Here is a 23,676-nt window from a genome sequence, read left to right on the forward strand (position 1 = left end):
GTTACAGCCTGAGTCAGTTGGGTCAAGTCAGCCTGTGTGATGGGACCCAGTGGATCGCTCTGTACCATCATAAAGAGACTTACAATAAAGCTTAACTTAAGGAACCTACATGAGTGTCCAAGAAGGCTGCTTTATTACACTCAACATTACATTTAGTGGGTAAATTATGCATTTTAAACATTAACCAGCATTGTACGGCATTAATGGGTCATTTGAGGCTACACTTGTATATGAAGGCAGCACCTGCACACGTAATGCTACAGTTTTGAAAAAAAAAGTACTGCCGAGGGGCCACCACAGACATACGTTTAATTCAAAAGATGGCTTGTCATTACTTATTTTGTAATGATTTTTCTTTCTCTCTCATGGGATATATATATTTCTACTTCTTGTTAGATGCTCCCACTCAGCACCCATGGCTGTGGCAGACTGACCTTCTGCCTTGACCCGGAAGATGATGGCAAAGTGAATGCCATTTGAAAGGTTCAGCAGAGACACTGTGAACTCAGAATCAGGCCTCTTAGCTTCAGTGCTGCTGCTGAGGCAGATCAAATGGTGTGAAGGACAGCAGGTGGTCTGCACGATAAATAATGAGCATGTCTGACCTCATTGTTTTTGCATATTTATTGTTTTAATTGTCTTATTTTTTCTTTTAAAGAACATTGATAGAAACATTCTTAATAGGCGCCTAGCACTTGAGCACCCGAGGGAATGCGCTGCAGAGGGTACAGAAGCTAGTCTTTCGATGGGTCACATTACGGTGCAGTGGCTGAGCGCGTAGATTAATATTGGCAGTGGAGAAGGCTGTTGTCAAGGCAATAAACTGGTGTGGTGAATATTTGGTCGTATTGCATAGTCACAGGCAGGTGACTCAATCTAACTCAATACGGCACCATTTGTCTTCATAATTCCTATCTTTATTCCTTTGTAATGATGAAAATTATATTTTGTATAACTTTTGATTTTTGTTTTAATTGAATGTCATTTCTGCAGTCCTAGATCGTAACAGTTAACCTTTCAAAAAAATAAAAGAGCACTGGCAAAGAATTTCAAACTCTGCTCAATTTGGTGCCCTCTTTTTTCATAGTCGAACCTCCATCCCTTTAAACCACCAATGCTGCAGTTAGTAAGAATGCGCAAGCATACGCCGGTTCTACGTCTTAAAATCACGACAAAAATGGCCGTGATTACAAAATATTGTGGCCAAAATGCAGTGTTTTTTTGTACCACAATCATGTAAAGGATGCGGGGGACACCCCCACAGCCCCCGCTCACCTTAAATGGTATAATGGGGTACACCTTTACCGGGTCAAACCACAGCATTTTTTCCGTGATTTTGTTTTTTTACCAGCAACATTTTTGCCACGATTTTATTCCCTGATACCCATACGTCGGCTTAAGCACGGCACGATACGTCGCTATGTACTGGGTTCCAGCTTGGGGACAGCATTGAGTGCCTACACTGTAGCACAGTAGCGGAGGCAATAGGTTCAAAGAGGCGTAAAGCTTGTGCAGTGGATCGCCACACCATGGAGAGATGCGGGTAGTTGGGCGTACCAGTAAATGGTGGGCGGGGGTGGGGGGGAATACAAGTGTGGGATGTGGCTTGCAGCCCAAAAACGAATTCTGCAAAGTTGCTATTCAGCAAACGTGGTGTTTACTGATATTATCAATATTATTACAGATGTTAATGACAATCAATATGCTGTGACGACACAGTTTGACTATTGTTTGCACGCATCATTGTGTTTATTTCAGATTTATCCAATTTTTTCTTTTTTTAATTTTCAGGTCACAAAACTTTTAAGTTCCAGTTTATATCTAATCCATAAAGAACTGGTAGCTCTATTACAGGACGAGGCTTTAGAGGTAAGACATATTTTTCCTCACTTTCTTGATGTGATGACATTGTTTAAAGCTGTAAGAAGTGTACTTCTTTAAGTTATTGCTTATTTTCGCCCATGATAAAGTGCCCACCTAATCAGATGCAATGCCTACGTAGCTGGTGATTCCAAGCTTTGCCTGCTTAAAAGATGGAGAAAGCCGTTTTGACGCCAGTAAGTGCAGCATCTTAAGTAGTTTGCCATCCTGCCGATAAAAGGTTTCATGGAACCCTCTGGAACTCATGTTGCTATGTGGCATAAGGTGAGTGAAAGGCGTAAAAGCCTTGAGTGAGTCTTTACTGCCTTCCACTCACGCCACGCCACATATTCATTGTTTTGTAGCCCGGAGAGGAGGGGCGGAACAGTGCAGATGGCATGGTACCTGGCCCCAGACAGCCTTATGGATGATGCAGAGGGATCTAAGTTTGATACTAGCAGCAAACAGAGCCAGTAGAGAGATTTTACGGGTGGAGAGAAACAGTCCGTGGGCCTAAGGCCAAGGATAAGTCTTGCAGCCCTATTCTGGATTAGCTGGAGGGGCGATTAGAAGAAGGTAAGTTAAGGAAGAGGCTGTTGCAGTATCCAAGCCTGGAGAGTACCAGAGCTCTGGTGACATTGAGCTTCTGAGGGAAATTGAGGGAAGGGAGGATACCCCTGAGGAGGTAGAGTTGGAAATGGGCCTTCTTGGCAAGGTCCAAGATGTGAGGAATGAAAGAGAGAGAGGAGTCGAAGATAACTCCCAGATTTCTTGTCTCGGAGGAAGGAGATGGTGGAGAGCCCATTGAGGGTTGCCAGAGTGAAGGGAGAAAGGAGAGAACATGAGTCCAATAGGAAGAATCACAGTCTTGCAGGTATTGCGCCAGAGGCCATTGGAGATGCACCAAGACTGGATAGCGGACAGGCAGTCAGGGATGACAGAGGAGGTCATAAAAGATGCAGAGGGTACTCTACATACTGAGATCCTCGGTTAGGTATATGGCAGAAACAACACTTTCTTAAACTCATTGAAGCACCCACCACTTGCTGATTTCCAAATTATTATACCGTTTAATATTTTCAGTGAGCTTACGCTTTAAAACTAGTTAAGCTTTTGCTCTGCTAAGAGCAGGGCTAATGGTTTCTCTTTATTGTTTTTATAGGTCGATTTTTGCTTTGAAGATGTTTGTAAATTCAGTTGTGGCCCTTGCCCCATGTTCTTTTGGATATAAAAGGTGTGGTAGGTACACAATATCCATCCATTTAGATTATTTGTAATACTAAGACATCTAGAATTGGAATGTTGAAATTGATCACTTTTGAGATGGCGATGGCCAATTACGTTCAAATTGAACATAATTATCTTTATTTTCATTATGGACATTGGCAGAGTGTCTTGCCAGTAAGTCATTCTAGATGCAGATCAAGGGTTCCCTATAAGTCAGTCAGTCCACCATTGTGGCTGTTGAACATTTGCATGCATTGGGATCTTCGTATATTTGGGCTTGAATAGGTTTACTTCACCAATGTTATCAAAAGGTTGATTGGCTCAAGGTCCTCTTTAATGCCAACACCATAGTAAAAAGCAAATCTGCCTTTCCCCCGTCTTCTCTGTAAGGTACCCACATGCCCAATCTTGTCCCAGTGAAGTTGTTATGGTGCCCTTCTCTGCATGCAACCATGGATCCAGGTCACAGGCCCCATAGTAGAGTAGCGATCTCTGTGGCCTTTATGGGCAGTGAATACTCAGGTGTTCAAGTTTTCAAAATATCTTAATTTCCCCACATAGACAACATAGGACGATGTACCCACTGTACGGGTGCCAAATTAAGACACAGACACTCTGGTGGCATTATTGATTGATCCAGACTTTAATAAAATAAATTAAGGTTGGGGGAAATGAATACCTATCCCTAATACTAAGAGGGTGTCCCTGCCTCAAAGGAATCTGTGGGGTCCATCAGGATGCCAACTAAAAGCAAGTCCACTATCATGTCCAAAACCCTACTTCTAATCCTCACACTAATAACTAAGAATAAAGTGATAAGGGGGATTATCTGTAGTTTCCGAGATTCAGTCAAAAAATAAGTTCCAAAATGAAGGTGCCCGAAAGAAGATCCAAAACCCATGTTCAGGAGTATCTCCCTCCTCCTCACAGTTCCCAAAGTCTCAAATAAGTCACCAAAATGTCTCTTTCTCACCCGCTCCTTCTCGGGCATCATCTCTGTCTTAGGTGTCCCTGACCCTGGTTGGCAGTCCTGGTTTCCTTCTACCAGGCATTGCAATGAAGAAGGTTGCCCTGGAAACTTCTCCAAGCTGTGGTGGGTTCCTGACCCTCATTGGCAGACCTAGTTCCCTTTTTTTTTTCTTTCCCAAACACAGACTTGGTTTACTCCCCTGCCAAGTACTGTCTCCCTATGCATTGCACTCACAGTTCTCTTTGCAGTCTCTTGATTTCAAATGCAGACTTGGTTTACCTGCCTGCCAAGTACTGTTTGTCACACAAAGTTAATCAGTAGTTTCACAATATGGTTCTTGAATGTCTTCCCTGGCTTTCTTCACAATTTGGAGGCATTTCAGGTCTGCCAACACGGCTCTGCATTATTTCTCCCTCTGCGCTGTAAGTGGCTTGCCCGGACCACGCGGTCCTGTGGTGTGGCTCTGCTTGCCATTGGCTCTCTGCACAACTAATTTCTCATTTGCTCCACTTGGCCCGTGGGGACCGCCTCTCCAGTGTCTCTGCGCCTAGGTCTGTCACAGCAACTCTCCTCCGGGATTCGGCTTCCCCTGTGGCGGATCCGCAGTGTGGAAGTGTGTCCTCACCCACGGATCTCTGCTGCAGCTCTGCTTGGGCCTCTGCTTGCCTCCTCTTCAGTTTGCCTTCCCCTGTGGCAGCTCCACAGTTGGGAAGTTTGGTTCTCGGCTCCTCTTTCCCGTCTGCAGGTTGCAAATGGTCTGGGTTCCTTTCAGCCTTCCAAACCTGGCAGCTTGCGGGGCTCTCCCCATTCCTTGAAGGTTTTATGTCCTTTGTTTCTCCAGTAAAGAGTGTAAAAACTGGAGGGGGTATCTGTACTTCTACCCTCTATATGGCAGAGTAGAGGCACAGAGCACCCCAGCAAAGGTTCTCCATATGGTAGCTATGGACGAACAACTATGGCTTAAGCTCTCAGGAGGTGATGCAGGCTGGTTCTTAAGTACAGTGAGCCCCCAAGCCCCCACAAAGGATGTCTACACACTGTTATGTGCTAACACAGTTCTTTATATACATATAAGGTTCAGGGATATTTACATATTTCAATTTCACATGCATAATTCAATAACACACTTTGTACTCTGGTAATTCTATAATGACAAATCTATACAATTCTATATGGTACCACACTTAGGGCCTCATCACGAGTTGGGCTGTATCCCGGCTGTAATACAGTCTGACTGTAATACCCCTAGCACTGACCGGTCCGGTGGTATTACCGCTGGATCACGGATTGTGTGTTAACGGTAAATCCCCATTCCCCATTGGTTCCATTGGATTCAATGGGGCATTTTCAGAGCTTATTATGCAGGCTAATACAGCCGGCGGTAATACAGCTGAAAACAGGGGATTGTCTCCTCCAGAGAAAGGCCGGCGGTAAAACAGCCCATTTAGCGCCCAACTCGTGATAGGACCAGCCCTTAAATGCGGCACTAATACCGTTACCACCGCATTTAAGGGCTACAGCCCAACTCGTGATGAGTCCCTTAGATTTTAGATTCCTTTAAAATGCATCAACTGCTGAGAGTTCTAATAGAGCATACACATCATCCAGTAAGGTGTAGCTGCATAGATAATATTTGTTTATTTGTTTTATTGTGCATTTGGTTAAACAATTACAACCTTAAGCACACAGTCAATAATCAACCATAAAAATAATTTCAATCACAATATAACTGGCCAATTTGTCCTTAATAAAACCAACATTCATATAAAAACGTTAAGATAGAGAGACAGCCATGTCAATATGCTGATCTCTAATTAATAAGCTTATTCAATTCCTATGTGGATTGTTCATGTTAATTAATTCGAACAATTCATAACTCAAACAATAAGTCCATATATATCTTGCTTTGTGCCTTTTCCCACACACAATACTCTGTGTTGGATATGACCAAGGAGATGGCTCCTGTAAGCATGTTCCAAAATTGGTTTCCTTGTATATTCTCCTTATCTAGTACAAATAAGTTGTACCCCTTATGATATTGCTCGCTCAGGTGAGGACACTGCGTTAAGATATGTCTAGCCGATTCTATCTTTGTCTTGCATAGCCTGCACAGACTCGTGTAACTGGGCACTCCACGTTGAAACAGAGGTAACTCACGCATCTGTGTAGTTCTTTACTGCAGAGCTTGGTTACATAAGTACACGTTTTGTTATGCGAAAATCCCTGTCTGCTATACTCTGAGTATCCTTTTCTCCTGCTGAGCTGGGCAATCGTACTTGCCCTATCCCAGACTTGTGTTTTGGTTTTTAATTTATTGTATACTTCAGGGCCGATTTTACTTGGAAACAAGGGAGAGCTGATATCATTCTCTTATTTAATGGTGTCAAAGTGATCGTGTGCCGTTCTCCTTAGGAGAAGGTTGGAATTAGAGGACTGTAATCTTCCTGCAAAAAGGCCTGCAAGTATCAGGCCAGTATTGGGGGCGGAGATCAAAGCTAAGTATAACCTGCAGTGTTTTATTCACCAATTGGCTCTTAATGAATGCACTCCCAGTTATAAGTGACGGGCCTCCACTGGAACATACCTAGGGACTCCTAGTATCATTCTGAGCATTTTCCCTTCCAGTCTTTCCAGCCATCCTATGTGAGGTTCTGCGAGGAGTTCCAGCCTGTATAACAACCCTGGTGTTATACTGGAGGTATATACGGTGAGTAACCCTTCAATGTTATTACCTCCATATGTAGCTAGGTATCTTTTAATTGCCCCGCATTCCCTCAAGACTTTCCCACGGGTGTGGTCTCTGTAAGCCATTTTGGGTAGGGGCTGTATATATATATATATATATATATATATATATATATATATATATATATATATATATATATATATATATATATATATATATGGAAACCCAAGTATGTGTATTCCTCCACAACCTCAAGTCTGGTATCACCCAGCTTCCAGGCAAAGGTTGGTTTCCTTCTATTTCTCTTCCCCAGGACATGGGTCCAAAATACTTTCAGCTATCTCTCCGCAAATACCTCCCCTCTCGAGCTCTTCGCTCCTCTAACTCCAACTCCCTCAGGGTCAGTCGTTTTTCAAAGAAACTAGCTGGGAGTAGATCTGTGTTAGGAAAGATTTCTTAATTGTGGGTAATTTTCCTTCCATGTGGCAACCCCTAAACTTTTTGCTGCTGTTTTCACCATGATCTAGACTTTGCCAGAGAAGTGCAGCCTTCTGCCGCACTCCTTTGGGCTTTCGCTCCATTCTTATGGGGAAAATGACATGCCCTTAAGACAGTCAGTACCGGGAAACATTGTTTTCCGTAGTTCTTTTATCATGTTGCAGCTTTCGCGCAACATGGCACAAGAGGGCACTGTAAGCTAAGTTACTGCTCTCTTGGGTCTCTAGTCTTCTACAGGCCCTAGACACTCTCTTTGGATTGTTAACAAACGGTGCAAGTGAATCACGGACGAGACTGGTGGCAGCAATCGTTTCTTTGTGTTTTGAGCTCCTTTTGGCTGTTTAAGCGTGTTTCTCACGCTTAGCACAAAATGATGGCCTGGCTTCCAAAATGGCCAGACCACGAGGCTCTTTGTCCTGTCCGCTGACCATCTTGCCCCCTTCACCTTCCCCAGGTTGAGCCGACCCGGGGCTTTCCTTATTTGGGCATGTACTTTCCCGCGAAACACAGATGCTTTCGTAGGCTTCTACATGCCTTGTGTGTGCCTCCAGGATGTGGGCTGGGATGTCTGGTCCCAATACACATCCTGGGTGCCAGAGAGTCTAGTGTGTCGTGAATGCCTGGGACCACCGTGGTCCGTGATAGGTCCACGTATGGTGTGAGTGTTTTGTGAGCAGATCTCCCATTGGGTCCCCTCCGTTTTGGCACAAAGGGAACCGTGGATAAGAGGAGGCTGGAAACACCACTACCATGTCGATCTCCTGAGTTCTCGCTAACGAAGAAATACAGGAGCCAAGTATCCTGCAACTATGAGGCTGAACCGAGGAATCGCTGGTGACCCGCTGAAGGACTGCTCCTCTGCACTGCTTTCGCTTGGTGAAACCCTTTCTACCTCTGATCGAACGAGAAGGTCTGTACTGGTACTTCGACCCCTTGGAATAGTGGGAACAACTATTCTCGGCATCTTCACCATCTCCTGCACGTAAGCCTTCAAAAAGTGTATCTGGGCCATCCAGCAGACTGACCAGCCTACCCAGGAGTCTTGCTCTGTAACCGCCGTCAGGTTGTGTTGTATTACGAGTCCTTATCACTCTCACACGATTCGTACACTTGGCATTCCCAGGTCTGAAGTGATTAGTGTACATTGGGCTGAAATACACACGGCCACTCCGTTGCCCTGCTGTGGTAACTGTGCGGGTTCACTGCGTTTGGGACATCCTCAACTCTAACTTCTGCTGCTGCGGAATCTACACGACGCAGAGACGTCCCCTGCTCATATCTGAACCTGCCAGCACTGAAACTGACGTGGAGAAGCCTGGGCCTGCCTGCATCAGGGACCGGTGAGTGGCATCACTAGGAACTGGTCGCCCTCCTGCAGTAGCCCATAGCTTTTCCCTGCTGTGACAAACAGCACGCCTTTCCGTACTCGCACTCTGCTTCTGCCCACAGTGGAGGCTGCGCTTGAGTCGCGGAGCTCTGTTCATCTTCATTTGTTCACCGAACTGAACTGTCTGATTCCCTCGAGGAGACTCCCCTTTGCCCGTTGGCACCCGCGTGTGCAGGTACTTTTGAGAACAAGGCTCCACTCTTCGTAGGGCTCGGACTTCCTTCTAGTTAGGTGCCTCTGAAGGCGGACTGGGTCTAACTATTATTCGCACTGCCTGTTTTCCTCCCCATCTAGGTGGTCTACACATTTTGTGCGTCTAACTCGTTAGACTCGTTTGTATTTGTATATATAATGGATTTGATTGTGATGTGTTGGTTTACTTGAGTTTTATTGTGATTTCTCACCACGGTCAATGTTACAAAGGCCTTGTAATAAATGTGTCTATATTTTTAATATAACACCTGCTTGCAGTAATTTGTAAGTGTCCTTGCTTTGTGTGCTCATTGCGGGCTTTGTCACCCTCACCCCTCTTGAGACCTAGTCTTGACCGCCGCGATCGCTACCTTGATTGGTCTGGCTTGTCCAGAGGTTACCCTGTTCCAAGAAACTAGGCTGGCCTTCTGAACCTCTGCCCCTCCAGGACAGAGTTCAGAAATCCATCTTAACAATCTGTCTTCGGCTGGGGCCTACCTCTGGAGCAGCCTCCCTGCCACTTTAAAACTTGAGGAGAACCATCTCCGGTTCCGGAAGCATCTCAAGGCCTTCCTCTTTTCTTCTGCCTTCGCTCCTCCTCTCCCCTGCTGATCTGTTCTCTCTTGGCACCGTGCACCTGGCCATCCTCTGTCCTCCGGGCCCAGGTACCTGCTCACCCCGCCACCCTCCCGCACTGCCTCTGGGCCACCCCTTGCACTGGGGTCTGTATCTGTACCCATACAGCCCCCCCCCTTTTTCTTCCTGCACTTATCAGACTTAATCCGCTGCCGTAAACCTAGCACTTGCAAATTGCTGGCTGCACTACCACTGTTTGTTGCCTTTATTATTTATTTATTGTTATTTATCTGTTTCTCCTCTGCTTCGCACTTTCCACTTCTCCCCCTTCCATATACTTTTCCCCTCTGCCATGCACTTGCACGTTCTCAACGTCACTGGGCCTAGTAAGATCGCTGCTTTTTTCTCCCTTGTTCCCCTCCCTTGCCGCGCTCTCAAACACTTGTGTGTGAGCGCGATAGAAATAAAATATCAATATCAGTATCATTATTTTGATCTTACTGGAATTTATGGCAAGGTATTTGGCGGTAGCATAACTCTGTAAGGCATCAATGAGCCGTTGAAGCCTAATCTCCGTATTATCCATAAGGTCTGGGTCCTCCGCATAAATCAGCCACGGAACTAGAACAGTCCCAATTCTAGGTGGAAAATTACGGGTCGCTCTCAGGGCTTAATCTAGGTCAGAAACATAGAGATTGTACAGTAATGGTGATGAACCACAGCCCTCCTTAAGGCCAATCTTTACTTTTAATTCAGCTGAGGTGTCTCCCTCTTGGTTTAATCGGATGGACACACTAATGTCTTGATATAGTGCCATGATATACCATAGCAGGGAGGGATCAAGACCCCAGTTTCTAAGTATTTCCAAAGCATGGGTTGGGAAATCATATCAAATGCCCTAGAGAAGTCTGCATAGCACAAATACAGACTTCTCCTTGTGGAAGTCATTTCAGTGGCGAAATATTGCAAAACGCCCTTCTTATGGATAGGAATCAAGACGGACCTCGTCCAGCTTTTTGGAAGAATGCTAGTGCTTATGATTTCTCTGAAACCACATTCCAGGATCTGGGCCCAGTTATCCAGGTTGGTTTTGTATACAGTGTTAGGAACGCAATCATGGCCAGGGGCTCTGGATGAGTGTATACGCTTAATAATCATCTTTATATCCAGGTTATCAAATTCCAGTTTCAATTTGCCATCTGCTGGTTTAATCAGGGTCTCTGGCTGTAGCTTGTCATCATAAAAAACAAATGTAATGTCAGTCAACTAAGTTATTTCTGCAATGGGGTTTTGCTCGTCGATCACCTGGCCGGCCATGCCCCTACTATAATGTGCCCAAAACTATCATTAATGTGCAGTAGTTTGTACATGGCTTTTCAGTTTGCACTCTACAGGGAGTTCATGTGCTGGCATATCCAATTTCTATGGGGGTCATTCTGAGTTGGGCGGTAAGGAGACTGGTGCCGGTAAACCCTTACCGCCCAATTCCTACGTCCCTTAGCGGGAACCGCAAAGAACGTGTGGTCTGACCACACGTCCTTTACGGGTCCCGCTAGGGGTCCAGGGCACTAATTACGGGCCTGCTATTCGCGGGCCCGGATTTGGTACCTTCCCCATTCCAATTGAGCCCTATGGGGGCTCAAAAGGGAATGGGGAATGGTTGGTTGAATGGGGACATACCTGGTCCTCACAGGTCGGAATGTCCCGGTAAATCCCCTTTCAACCAGACCGGACACGGACCCGGTATTGGAGGCAGCCATGGTGCTAATAGCACCATGGCTGCCTCCAATCTCGAAATGAGGCCCTATGTTTGGTGATGAGCAGGGTCAGGGCAACTCTCTGCTCTTTGTTCAATAGATTTAGATTTCTCTTTATAATAGCCCAGTCTCTATGTAGTTGTTTTTTCTTGTCGAAAATGGCCACATCAAATAGGCCCCTTCCAAGATGGTTCCTAGGCATCGTCCTACAACAGGGTTTCTCTGAGGCCAAGAAGAGTGTCATGACTCTGTTCATATCCCACCCATAATAGGTCAGCAGTTTAGCCATTCATTAGCATTGGACCAGAAGAGTCTGTTACCTTGGCAGTTAACACAGATTCCTCGACACTCACGCTTTTTCCTAGGTTGATCAATTCCCTGATTGAGGGTCCAGCTCAATAAATTGAGGTCACTAGGTGTATTTGAAATATAAGAGATTTCACTACATGAGGACCAGTCAATGACCTATATACACATAGTCCAGGCAAGAGTGAGTTTTCCCATTTGTCCAGGTTGTTTGTAATGGGGCACCCCCTCTCCCTTTGGTGTTTAGACAAACTAAATCATGGGCTTCCAAACAATTGCCCCAGCCCGCTATTTTACGGGCTTTTATTTTGATTTGGCTAGCTGTGTACAACTCATGGACAATCTGTTCCTCATAATGCGATTCACATTCAGTACTCTCGTTTAACTGCCGAGCCACTATTATGTAGCCATCAGGGTGCAATTCAAACCAATGATGCAAGATTGTGTACATTTTTCTCCTCAATATCTGTGATCTCCTTCTTGGGTGGATCATATATATTTATAATGAGAATTCTTGTATTCTTACATTCCAGGATCATATATACTAATGGTCAGGAAGGAGTTAAAACCACAGGTGTTCCAGAGATCCATTTAGCGCTCTTGGAGGTAACCGTAGTAGCAGGTCACAGCAGCGTATCTGGGATCCATTTGTTAATGGCATTCTGTGTGTCCACCATAGGTCTTGTCGTCGGCAGGGTGGCCAGTAAGCTAGACCTTTCAGCTGTTAGGTTAGCTTTGAGTTTATTTGGTTGGCTGCCGTATAGTGTCACGACCTTGGCTCGTCATTTCTACATACGTGGTCTGCTTCCTCCATACAGTGAGCTGGAAACCCATTCTTTGGAGCGCTGTGTGATAAGTGCTCAGTAGGGATGTCACCTCTGATGAGACAAGTTCAATTACAACCCAGTTCGTTGGCCTGTCAATTCTAGGAAGTTCCAGATGTGCAATGTCTTCCCTTTGGATATTTCTAAGTGCCGGAATATTGTGAAATAAGTTTGTAACAAAGTCATGGTTCATAAACGGGCTCTGCGCACTAGGGTTCATTTCCTCTTTTTTATCCATTTACCCAAAGGAGAGTTCCAAAGGCATTGCAATTTGTATAAAGCCTATCCGGTGTTGCAATTTATATGAAGCCTATCCTATGGGACTCCCATCTGTTTGAGTGTCACAATTGTTTATTGGGCTTTCGTAACTATGGTACCAGCGGACCGCCAGAGGTATGGCGCTCCCGTTCCAATATTACTGTGGTTTGGGGAGGAGTATGCCAATGTGTGTTAAGTGTGTTGTTCGTAGGCAAGCAATTTATCATTTCAGTAGAGGGATTGAATGGACTTGTCTCTTCTAATCGATTTATGTGGCTCACAACCTCTTGTTCCACAAACGCATTTGCTTCAGTTGATATTTGGCCTGCTCCTGCATTTGGGGCCGGGCCACATGGAAGTATGGCATGCTTTGCAGGCCCGTTTAGCCTGAATGGTTGTAATTCCAATGTGGTTGTTTTTGCATTGCCATTGATTTGCAGACATCTATCAAGGGGGCCACGCAAATTCACTTCTCTAAGTGGGCCATCTTCTTGGGTGGAGCTGATCCTAATAAAGCCTGTTTTCGCACTCAGTTTTTTTATTAGGGATATGCAAGGTGCCGTTGGAGATATTTTTACAGGGCTGTTAACTTGTAACCATCTGTTCAGGGGGCCACGTAATTGTTCTCTATGCGGGTCAACTTCTTGGGTAGAAGTAATTCTCATGGGGCCCATTGCCACACTCTGAGCATTGTTTGCTGAGTTACTTAGTGTCAATGTACTGCTGACGTACACAGCTTCTGTTCGATTGTTAGAGGCAGCTTCTGTTTGGTTATTTGAAACCACCTTTAAGTTAGTAGGTGGTGCAGATGGTTTCTTTATGGTGGATCGCATCTTCTTTTTAGCAAGCATTCTCTGCTTCAATCCACTCTTTTGTCTTCTGCTTATTTTGCGTGCCGAATTCGCGTTGCCACCGTGTGCCATCTTTGTGTCCACATTATTGGCAATAGTGAACAGGTTTTGCGAGGCGGTTGAGCAGACACTGTCCGTGGTCACAAAATGATCTGCCTCTTGGTTCATATGCATAGGTTGTGTTATAAGATCAATGACTGATGGAGCATTAGAGAGGTCCGGAACTACCTCAGTGTTTGGCAACGTGGGTACAACGTCCATTTGTGTCTCACCGTCAGGCTGTGCTGGCCCTTGTATATATGTGTAACTGCATCCTCGACTTTTCTCATTGCTCCACCTGTTCTGCTGCCATGTTAGTGCAGAGCACAAAGAGCACCTCCACAGTGGACAGTACAGTATTCAATGTAGGTCGAGGGAGGGGGTTTGCCTCCCTCGTAGAACTCTGTGGTGTGGAGAAGCCAGATGAGGTTGTTTCACTGTCTGTTTCCTCTTCTGCCTCTTTGCTAAATGCTGATCAGTTCGAGCTTGAATAAGACAGTATTTGCTCTAAATCCGGGGTGAGAGTCGGCAGTCTTATTTAGAAAAGTCGATGAATTAACAATTTTCGTTCCTTGTCCCAATGAATTCCTTCTGAAATCCATACATAGATTAAGTAGGGAATGGTTATTGTAAATACTGGGAGCTAATGCCTGGTCTGCCTCCGTTAATCGTGTGGTCAATGTCTGTGTGCCGGGTGTTAGATGCGGCTGCGTAGGTATGCCCATACTCGCTTCAGTGGAATTCTCTTGTGCAACAGAGTGAGCCCGCTCATTCAGAGTTGTTTTAAAAATATCAGATACTGTGATGGGGAGTGGGGGCTCAGTTATAGGACTACGGCCTTGTTTCCCCCCGTGTAATTGCACTGCACAAGGTAGGTTTCATTTCAACATGGAGCGTCTGCTCTCAAGCTAAGCTATTAGGCGCTTTTAATCACCTTTTCTTCAGGTGATTGTGGGGGCAACGGGGCCGCGGACTGCTTGGGTCAACCCCAATCAACCACTGTACACCACTCCACGTTCACTCTCTGCGCCACACTCTGGCGGTGAAAGCTCTAATATGCTGAATGAATGGCATGTTCACAGCGAGTGCCTCCTCCCACAAAGCAACAATGGAGAACAGACTTTCTTCAGCAGGGCACCAAAGTACACCACTCCACGTCCACTCTCTGTGCCGCGCTCTGCGCAGTGAAAGCTCTTATATGCTGAAAGAACGGCAGGTTCACAGCAAGTTCCTCCTCCGACACAGCAACAATGGAGAACAGAGTTTCTCCAGCAGGGCACCACAGTACACCACTCAACGTCCACTCTCAGCATATATAATAAGGAAGGAAGGCAGGTTAAGGTTAAGCAATGGCAGAATGCTTTCTTTGGATATAGATGCACAATTCTGAATAAGGATTCCCACCCCCCAAACCTGGGAAATCTGTAATACAAGTATTAACAAGCCCAGTCGATAAATGCTTAACAAGCCTTGCTTCTTGGTTAAAAAGTTCCACCTCCCCAATGCACTTGAAGTGGAAGAGTTTCTTTAACAGTTCGTCAGTGGTATCCTTCGAGGATGGACTCCCTTTAAAGCAGGAGCTACAAGCGATCAAGACTCGACCACAGGCTGATCCTCGGATCTACACTCTGTCAGTGTCCTTGGGACATTTTTGTCAGCTTCTGGTGGCGGGAAACCCACCAGCGGACTTTCCTCGGTAGCCGGCGACTTCGACATTCTCCGGCGGGACAAAGTGGTCGATGGTGATGGCAAGGGAACCCTTGTTCAAATGTTCTTAGGAAATGCAGAGCATTTCGGCTGCGGGTGTCGAGCAGCACAGCGTCAAGGTGTCCGCACTTCTGTTCAACACGATACGACTGGCTTTCTGCGGTCATGAAAATCTTCTGAACCCCGGTCGACGTCAATGGACTTTGATGACCTCGATGTCCAGGTGCCACTCTTCTGGATTCTCGGCACACCCCAGAACTGGCTTCAAGGGTGTCTTGATGAAGAGCAGCAGTTTTTGCACAATGGTCCCTCATAATGCGGGGAGAGGTCTCCTAGCCAGGTCCTCTCTTGGATCAGTCTTAGACCGACTCGACAGCTCTTGCATTACATCGAAGGAAATGCAGCAACAATCTTCTTCCTCCAGCGGGGCTTCAAGGATCAGCTTCAAGTTTCGACTTCAGCTTCTGAACAAATTGGTTAGTGAGAGGTCCCCAGATATACACATCTGTCCCTCATTCACTCTGGCTGAGCCAGGCTCAGTCAGCCAATCAGACAGAAGGGCATTCATGCAGGCAGCCGGCCAATCAGGCTCACAGGCATTCAGTCTGTTTACTTCCACCCAGACACCCATAACAAGGAATGTGGATTGGGGCAAGCACCCAGACTTTCAGCACACCCCACTGCGCTCATGTCAGTTTCAGGCAGGGCTGTCTCATTCATTGTGTCATACAAACAGAAACCAGAATCCCATAACATAGAATGCGTATTGGTCACACACTCTATTCACACAGGTCCCACCCCAAGGGTGTATCCACAACATAGTCACTGGGAATGCTGGACTTCCCCATAATACCACATATGGTTCTTCCACCCAACAGCCATTCAGGGGGGAAGGGACAGAGTCAAGGCTTCCCTGAATTTTGGGAAAACAAGGTACCAGCCAATAGAAACCAAGTGGCCCTGGGACCATCTTGCCTTCTATCAGGAGTCCACTGATTCCTATGGCAGGGCCTGAGTATCCCAAAATGGAGGATACTCGGAGCTCCTGTCAAATCAGCATGAAGCTGCCACCAGCACATGCCCTGATCTGTGGGCAACACACAGGTGCCCAAAAACATACACTATGGGTACAGGGTTTTGTACCCCCACCCATGGGTGCCATAAGGGTATCCCAAGGGTCTCTGTTCACACAACCAAAAAAGAGGAGAAGCTGCACTGCCAGGGGATCCCAACTGGACTCCTGTGCAGAACATAACACAGAACACACATGATAGGGGAGTATAGGACAAGGACATGGAGGCCCCGTCCCTCCAATGCATTTCCAGCATTACAAAGAGCTTGGCAGCTTTCTCCAGTCCCTTGTTGGCTGGCAAAGGTTCCAAGCTGTCTGCTGGGCAAACCGGCCCACGGCCCCTTCTCAATAGAGCACTGTTTCCTTACTCCTTGCTCCTCGAGGGAGTGTTTGACAACACTTCCTGGTTTCCCTACTCTATTTCAACTACTGTTGGACCAACAAGAAGTCGGTTTTCATAGATAATCTTCATACTTCCACACTTCTCCCCCGATCTTGTGGTTCCCTTGTGAGTTAATGGAGTTCTTCTTCGAGACATTAGTGGGAAAAGGATCTACATTTAGGTAATTCTTATTCTTCCTCGTCCCAGTACTTTCTAGGGCGTTGGTAGGGGGACAATAACTCATGACCCTGTTAGGGAAGGGGTTGTTGTTAGGGTTGTAGGAAGGGGGTCTAGGGTCAGGTGATTGGTGGGGATACCGCATTCTCTTCAGGTAGTTGTCCCCTGTCCCACAGGGGGATGCCTCCCTATGAGATCCTCCCGCTGAGTACCTCCCCCCGGGGGGTGGGGGGAATATCAGGTAGAGGCCTCAGCTCCCTGGCCTCAGGAGGATGAGCTCCTCCCCTAGGGCAGAAGAGACGCCATTCAAAGGTTTGTCAGACCACCCAGCTTTTATACAACCTTACTGCAGACTTCCATGAGAACTTTAGGATTTTGCTCTGTGTAATCGTCTTCGGCTTATTGAGCCAAGGAGATGGTGCACAGTTTGCGTGTAGCCATTGAATGCATGATGGTAAGAAATGTTCTTATATTCTCAGGAAATTACTTAGGTGCACTTTAAAGTGCCTTCATGGGTTTGAATGTCACTTATTGGGATCGTCTGTCCCATGAACCTTCTAAATTCGGACGCCCGGCCATGCAGTGTGACAGAACGCGTATTGGCTCTCTATGTAACCTGCATTGCAGAATACAAAAATAGGTGATCGAAACAAGCACGCTAATTTAGATAAATTCAGCAATTCTAAATTCACAAGGTGTTTTTTTTATTTTGATTTTTTCTGAAGCGAAGTTCATAAAGTGCAGTGTATGACTACCATTTAAAGTTGGAGTCTAATAAAATAGTAATACAATGTAAGCTTGAATTCAGACAATATCACAGACTGACATACATAACAACAAGCAATGACAATAAGTGGACACGATACTAGTAGAAACAGTTATAAAACATGTAACCAAGCATCATTGAACATATAGCAGCACCAATTCATGTGCACAAAATAGGGTACATTAATTCCTGAAGAAGGGTAACCAGTGCAAACACTAAACCATGCAAATTCATAGAGTAACCCCAATTAAAGTGCAAAATAGTAGAACTAGCAACAATAACTGCACAAAATGGAAATGTCTTATATTAGCCACATTAAATGTGGGATGATCAAAGTAATGAAGCATCATATTGTTCATTTAACAAAATAGCCAATTAGTCTAGGCAACCTCCTGGGTACACGAAATACATCAGCACTAGTGACTGAAAGGTTAACCTGCAAAACAGTGTCCCCTATAGGGATAATGTGATAGTCTCGAAGGTCGTAACCTGGATGGCAACACTTTCAGTGCCTGTATGAACCCACACCAAGGTTGAACTTAATGGGCAGCCACGGTGTGCTCACTCTGTAGTTATTAGAAGTGTATTTAGGGCACAACCCCAGCTACAAAAAAACAGAGGAGCAGTTTGAGTGCAAACAAGAGGAAAAGTGGGAGGGATGAGAAGAAACAGCCATAATGACATGGAAAGTGGTACAGGAGTATGGATGTGTAGAGAGGTCCAGAGGATGATCGGATGGGAGCAGGGGCTGGGGTGTTAAATTCTGCATGAGTGGGAATATATGTGGCTTTCGTTGGAATGATAACATGGTTGCAAGGATAGTGGCAAGTGGGAAGGAGTTCCAGAAGTGAGGGGGCCATATAAGAGAAGGCTTTTGGACCTTTCCGGCAGAGAGTGGTCTTGCTTCTTGTGTTGAATTCACCTCCAGCAGTTACAAGATTCTTTTTTGGGTAGGTTTTTCTGACCTCATATGTCCTAGAAAATGTGGGCATCCATGGGCAGCAAGTGCCGTAAATTGAAGAAAGGAATCAGATGAACGTATGTCCGTGTCGCGAATGAGGCGAGTGGGAAAATATTTAAGTTGAGAAGGGGTGGACGTGGTGACTTCTTGGGAACCAGACACAAATTCACACGCTCACACTGTGAGGATCTCAACCTCTAAGTGACCGAGGAAAGAACAGGGTTAGCAACCCAACGCCCCATGGTGCTGCAAAATAAACAAATATTAGGTAGACCAGGATAGACAATCACAGGGGTCAAAAAGAGCGCAACCAACCCTGAAATGACACCATGGAGTGCCAACTGAACAGAGTATCTCTAGCCTTGGGTGCTGGCAAGGTGGCATTCGGGGGAAACCTTGAATGCACATGCTTCTTAGCATGTTATGTTACTGGGCATTTGTACAGATCCTTTTACCATTGGCATGATTCCAAAGCGAGTGGGTTGAATGCCCTTGGGGACCGCAGTCCAGGTCAGTAGAGAGAGTAGTGTAGTAAAACGTGCTTGGGTGCACTTGGTATGCCTGCAGTCAGTGTGCAATGGGTAGCCAAACCAAAGAGAATGCACCTCTGGCAAGCATTTCATGCCAAGGAACTGTGCACCAAACATGAAGCCAGCAAATGATGGGCACTGCCTGTCTTTGAGGTGCCAACAGACCAGAGAATTGATAGAAGTCTGATGAGTAACCAAGGTTGAGATGCTGGGCTGCTGAAGGACCCAGAAAATGATGCAGGTCTCTCAATGCGACTGGGAGGTGGTAGAAGTCTTGACATGTGTTTTTTGAGAGGCCTACCACGATGGATTTACTGCTTCCAGCGAGGCCAATGCCAATGAATTGGGCGGTTAAGTGTACGGCTTACGCAAGGGTTAAAGGTTTAATTATGCAGAGTAAGAGACGTTGAACAGAAGGGGATTTCATGTCTGTAAGTAAATGGTCTCGGAGGGAGCAACGACTGTAGTGTCAAGTCTCTGCACTTAGCATACGGAGACATAGTGGGAGGACTGAACTAAAGCGTTTGTTAATTGTGTATAATTGTTCCGCTTTACTTAGCTCTGCAGCAATCTATTGGCCGATGAGTAATTCAAGTGTTGGTAATTGCAAGATCTCAGTCGCTGTAGAATGTATAACATATTTTAAAAATCATACTGAATGATTTTCACGAATCCATTGACTTTTCAAATTACATTTTAAACAATAAAATTAGCATACTGAAGCACAGTTTAATGAGATTGTGTTTTTGCATGCTTGCCTCACAAGGTCAATGTGAAAAAACAGAAATTTAATTATGAATATTTTTCGTTGTTCTACTTTTGTGGTTCCCATGCTCCCCCGCCCCCCATCTTGGAAACACTTGTGTGTAGGCACCATACAAATGTCCAATAAATAAATAACCTAATGTGTCATCTAACAATAATTATATTTCTTTTTCTAGGTTTTGGACGCACTACTAGACCACCTTCCAGAAACCCTGGAGCTTATGACTAGTGGAGGGGAAAGTTCTGCATCAGAAAACAAGGTAGATGTTTCTATTTGGGACCTTTACTTTCAATATTAATTTCCAGAAGTGTAAACACATGTGTAATGGTGGTTGAACTCTTTCGGGCTGAACTCTTTCGGGCCACTTATTCGTTATACGTGGAGACGTTTTAAAAACGTTCTTGAAAACAAACCTGTATTAATGTGTTCAACTCTAAGACAGAATATGAATATACAAGAGAACTGTATAGAAGAAAACGTCAATTGCATTGTGATTCCTTAAAGCAGGGCTCCACAACCAACATACTGCTCTCAAGCTTTTGGACTAGGTCACCCAGGAACCCTCACTATTGACTATGCAGGCTTTGTGTGATGGCAGTTGTAGTATAAAACACTTGGATAGCCCAAGATTGGAGACCCTGACCTTAAAATTATATTTACTTTTATTACCATTTGATAACCTAAAAAGTGGCGTAGTGGAGAGGGATTCAACATGTTTAAACAGAAACGAGAAATGCTCAGATATTAAACTGATACACATTCATTGTTTTCTATTTTATTTCTTGGAGAGAAAGGCCTATCTGCCTATTAGAAGTGCTGTGTAGAAGGACAATCACAGTGAGTGGAGCAATCCCTTTGCAGGGAGCTTTGAAACAGTTATAAGGGAAAAGTGAACAGGATGCAACCAGGTGGTGGAGGCGAAGATACCAGTAGGAACATAGACTGGGGACAGCAGAGACAGCGAGCACAATTTATCCCTCTGTTACTTCTACCCAAGGGGGAGCCCCTTCCCATGAGGTCACGGTGGTGAAGCAGCTACCCGACAGTACCCCAGGGGGTAGTATAGTGCTGGAGAATCTCATGGGGAGGGACTCCCGCTTCAGGGATTAGTACGGCCATCTAGGGTGTAGCCCTTGTAACATCAACACACCCCACACGTTCTAAACACACCTTCCTTGAAGAACCTCTTTGTAGAGAGTAGACCTATGTATTGCTATCAGGTGGAGGACTTAGGGAACCTGAAAGTACTGTCACGAAGAATGGGCATACAGACATGATGATCCCTCTCCAGAACCAAGAGCAACAGTCTAGTCTCTTGCGAGGAAATGAACATTTGAACACTTTAAAAACTAAAGAAGAACACCCGAAAGATAGTGCCTGGCTGGCAAGCCATACAGAGTGGAGTCCCAGGAAGTTTGAATCCTGAGACCAAAGGATACTGGCGGAAAAGGGGGAAGAGCCGCATCCGATCCCAGAGGAGAAAGGCCGCGCATAGCTCTGTCTGAAAAGAGGACCGGCGGGTCCTGGAGAAGTGTTGAGACTATAGTCCGTGAGAAGAACACACGAGAAGGGCAAAGCCAACCAGACACTGCTTCCAATCCCAGCGAGGTCCGGCGACATGGCACAAGTCCCTACAAGGTAACATGGGGCACAGGTCTGCCGGCGGGGACACAAGGGAGGTGAGAGGGTCTATGTGTGGTCCCTGGTGTAATCCCTATGACATGAACATTGAGAGAAGGGTCATGAACCCCAAGAGTCAAGAGGGCTATTTCTGAATCAGAGGCAATCTTCCTCGTTTCATTGGGAGAGACATAACCACTAACCACAAGAGAAGGGTCATGAACCCCAAAAGTCAAGAGGGCTATTTTTGCATCAGAGGAAATCTTCCTCATGTCGGTGGAAGGAACAGAACCACTGATGATCAGAGAAACACGGTTGGAGGATCCAAGCCCAAACAGAGACACAAGTCATCTTCCATTGTGGCAGTACTTGGCAGGTTAGTGAACCAGGTCTGCCGACTCAAAGAAGAACAACCAGGGTCTGGGACCATAACACAATTGGAACTTTTATATTATTGAAAAAAGGAGACACTGGAATATCCAAGGGAAAGGAGTCATTGCCCCTGTGTCTAGTGTGACTGGCATGTTGTAAAGAGAAGCATCAGGAGGAGGGAGTCATCCTCCTCATATCAACTGTTAAGGAAACCTTTCAATCAGGAGAAGGGAGGCATTCCCCCTGATTCAAGTGGAGGAAGTAAGGAGAAGCTTCCCGTCGGGGAAAGGGAGTCCTTCCACCTGACCTTTGACTACAAAGTGCACCTTTTAATCAGGGCAAGGGAGGCTTTATGTGAGTGTTGAGTTGTGATAGTAGTTCAAAGGCCTCTCTTCACGCACTCATCCTCGAGGAGTAAAAGAAGGCGTCCATGCTAACAATAATAGTGATCAGTGTCAAGTTGTTGGGTGTATCTGACAAGGAGATGTGTTTTAAGGACTTTCACGGATCACGTGCAGCTAAGACAGAAGCAACATCTACAGTAAGGTCTTCGGTATTGTGAGAAACCTGAGAGTATCCTCACTCCTACCCTCCCTTAATCCTTTCCTCAGATGGCCAGGGAAAGGCCATCGCTTTTGGATCCTGACCCTAGGGGTGGAGAAGCGACGGAGGATCACCTGGATGGAGGGTTCTTGGGGATTGGGTGCTCACAGGCGAGACATGGTATCCCCCATTTCCTATTAAAGACCAACCTAACCCTCCCCCAGCCTATATAGGCTATTGTTAAACCTCTCACCTCATTTCCCCACATTTTACCTCTGACAGTACTGAGACAAGGAAGAGGCGACTAGGAGTAATGAAGACTAAAACCTCATTTCAGCACTCTAGCACTGGGACATGGAAGATGCCTGCAGAGTGCTCTAAAGGTCAGGCATGCCCCTTTAACTATAGTCAAGCAAACCCAATTGAGAGTTCACACCTGCAACCTATCAAGTGGTTGCAGGTGTATAAAGGGAGACCAAATGAACAGCAGAGAGGGCAACAGGGAGGCCTGTGTGGGAGAGACCAGCAGGGGACCTTTCTCGTGAGGAGGCAGCTGTGGTGGGTCTGGAGGAAAAGCCAGGATGCTGGCAGATGTCCCAGAGATCCTGTAGAGCCCAGAGCGAGTTGGGCCGTTAGGTTGCCACAGGTGTGGGAGCCTCTGTGGTTGAGGGAAAGCAGCTGGAGCTGAGAGCGAGAGAGAAGGAGAGGATGTGTCCGCGTCCGTGGAGCAGAAGCAGAGCTGCCAGCGTGTGCCAGGAATCATCCACAGAGCGAGCGGGGCTTGCGGGGACCAGCCCACCAGCCTGTGAAGCTGACTGGAAGCAGAGTAACCCGAACCGAGAGTACCGGTGAGTGCGATGGAAGGGCACCCAGAGCCGGGGCGCTCCTAGGGAATACGCATAAGCACCAAGTGCTGTATTAATTATACTGAATCTCAAACTGAATCAAAGCCTGAAACAAAGTTAAAATGCACATATTGAATGCCGCCGAACTGAATGAAAACTTGAAACTAATCTAAATTAAGTATATTGAATATCGAACTGAATGAAACTTTATGGCCAAAAGTGCTTGTTTGCAAGCAGTCTATGGAAAACAGTGCAAGTGTGAAAGAGTGCAAAAGAAAGGTGGGAAATACATAAAGCCACCTTAACGTGAACTTTATGAATGGATACAATGTGGCAAGGTCAAAGACCAGCAAGGAGAAGCTAAATGAGTGTGAATCTATACAGAGGGGCAAGTACAGAAGAACATATGTAGGCTGGGGAGCCTAGGGATCCTGTTTGCGAAACCTGTGATTGGCTGACCGTGTCCTCTGACAACTGCGCCTAGACCAGTGTGCCCTGAATTGT

General features: G+C 45.9%; 1 protein-coding gene across 3 annotated transcripts in view; it reads left to right on the plus strand.

Moving 5' to 3' along the window:
• PPP4R4 (protein phosphatase 4 regulatory subunit 4) overlaps positions 1 to 23,676 on the plus strand; it is a 1,234,696-nt gene that overhangs the window by 781,234 nt on the left and 429,786 nt on the right. For all 3 annotated transcript variants that reach the window (XM_069637985.1, XM_069637983.1, XM_069637984.1), the window contains 2 exons: positions 1,792 to 1,869; positions 19,968 to 20,051. In XM_069637985.1, the coding sequence (XP_069494086.1) occupies positions 1,792 to 1,869; positions 19,968 to 20,051 (162 nt within the window). The remainder of the gene's footprint in view (positions 1 to 1,791; positions 1,870 to 19,967; positions 20,052 to 23,676) is intronic.

Source organism: Ambystoma mexicanum, chromosome 14, assembly GCF_040938575.1.
Source record: "Ambystoma mexicanum isolate Mex_15411 chromosome 14, UKY_AmexF1_1, whole genome shotgun sequence".
Taxonomy (NCBI): Eukaryota; Metazoa; Chordata; class Amphibia; order Caudata; family Ambystomatidae; genus Ambystoma; species Ambystoma mexicanum.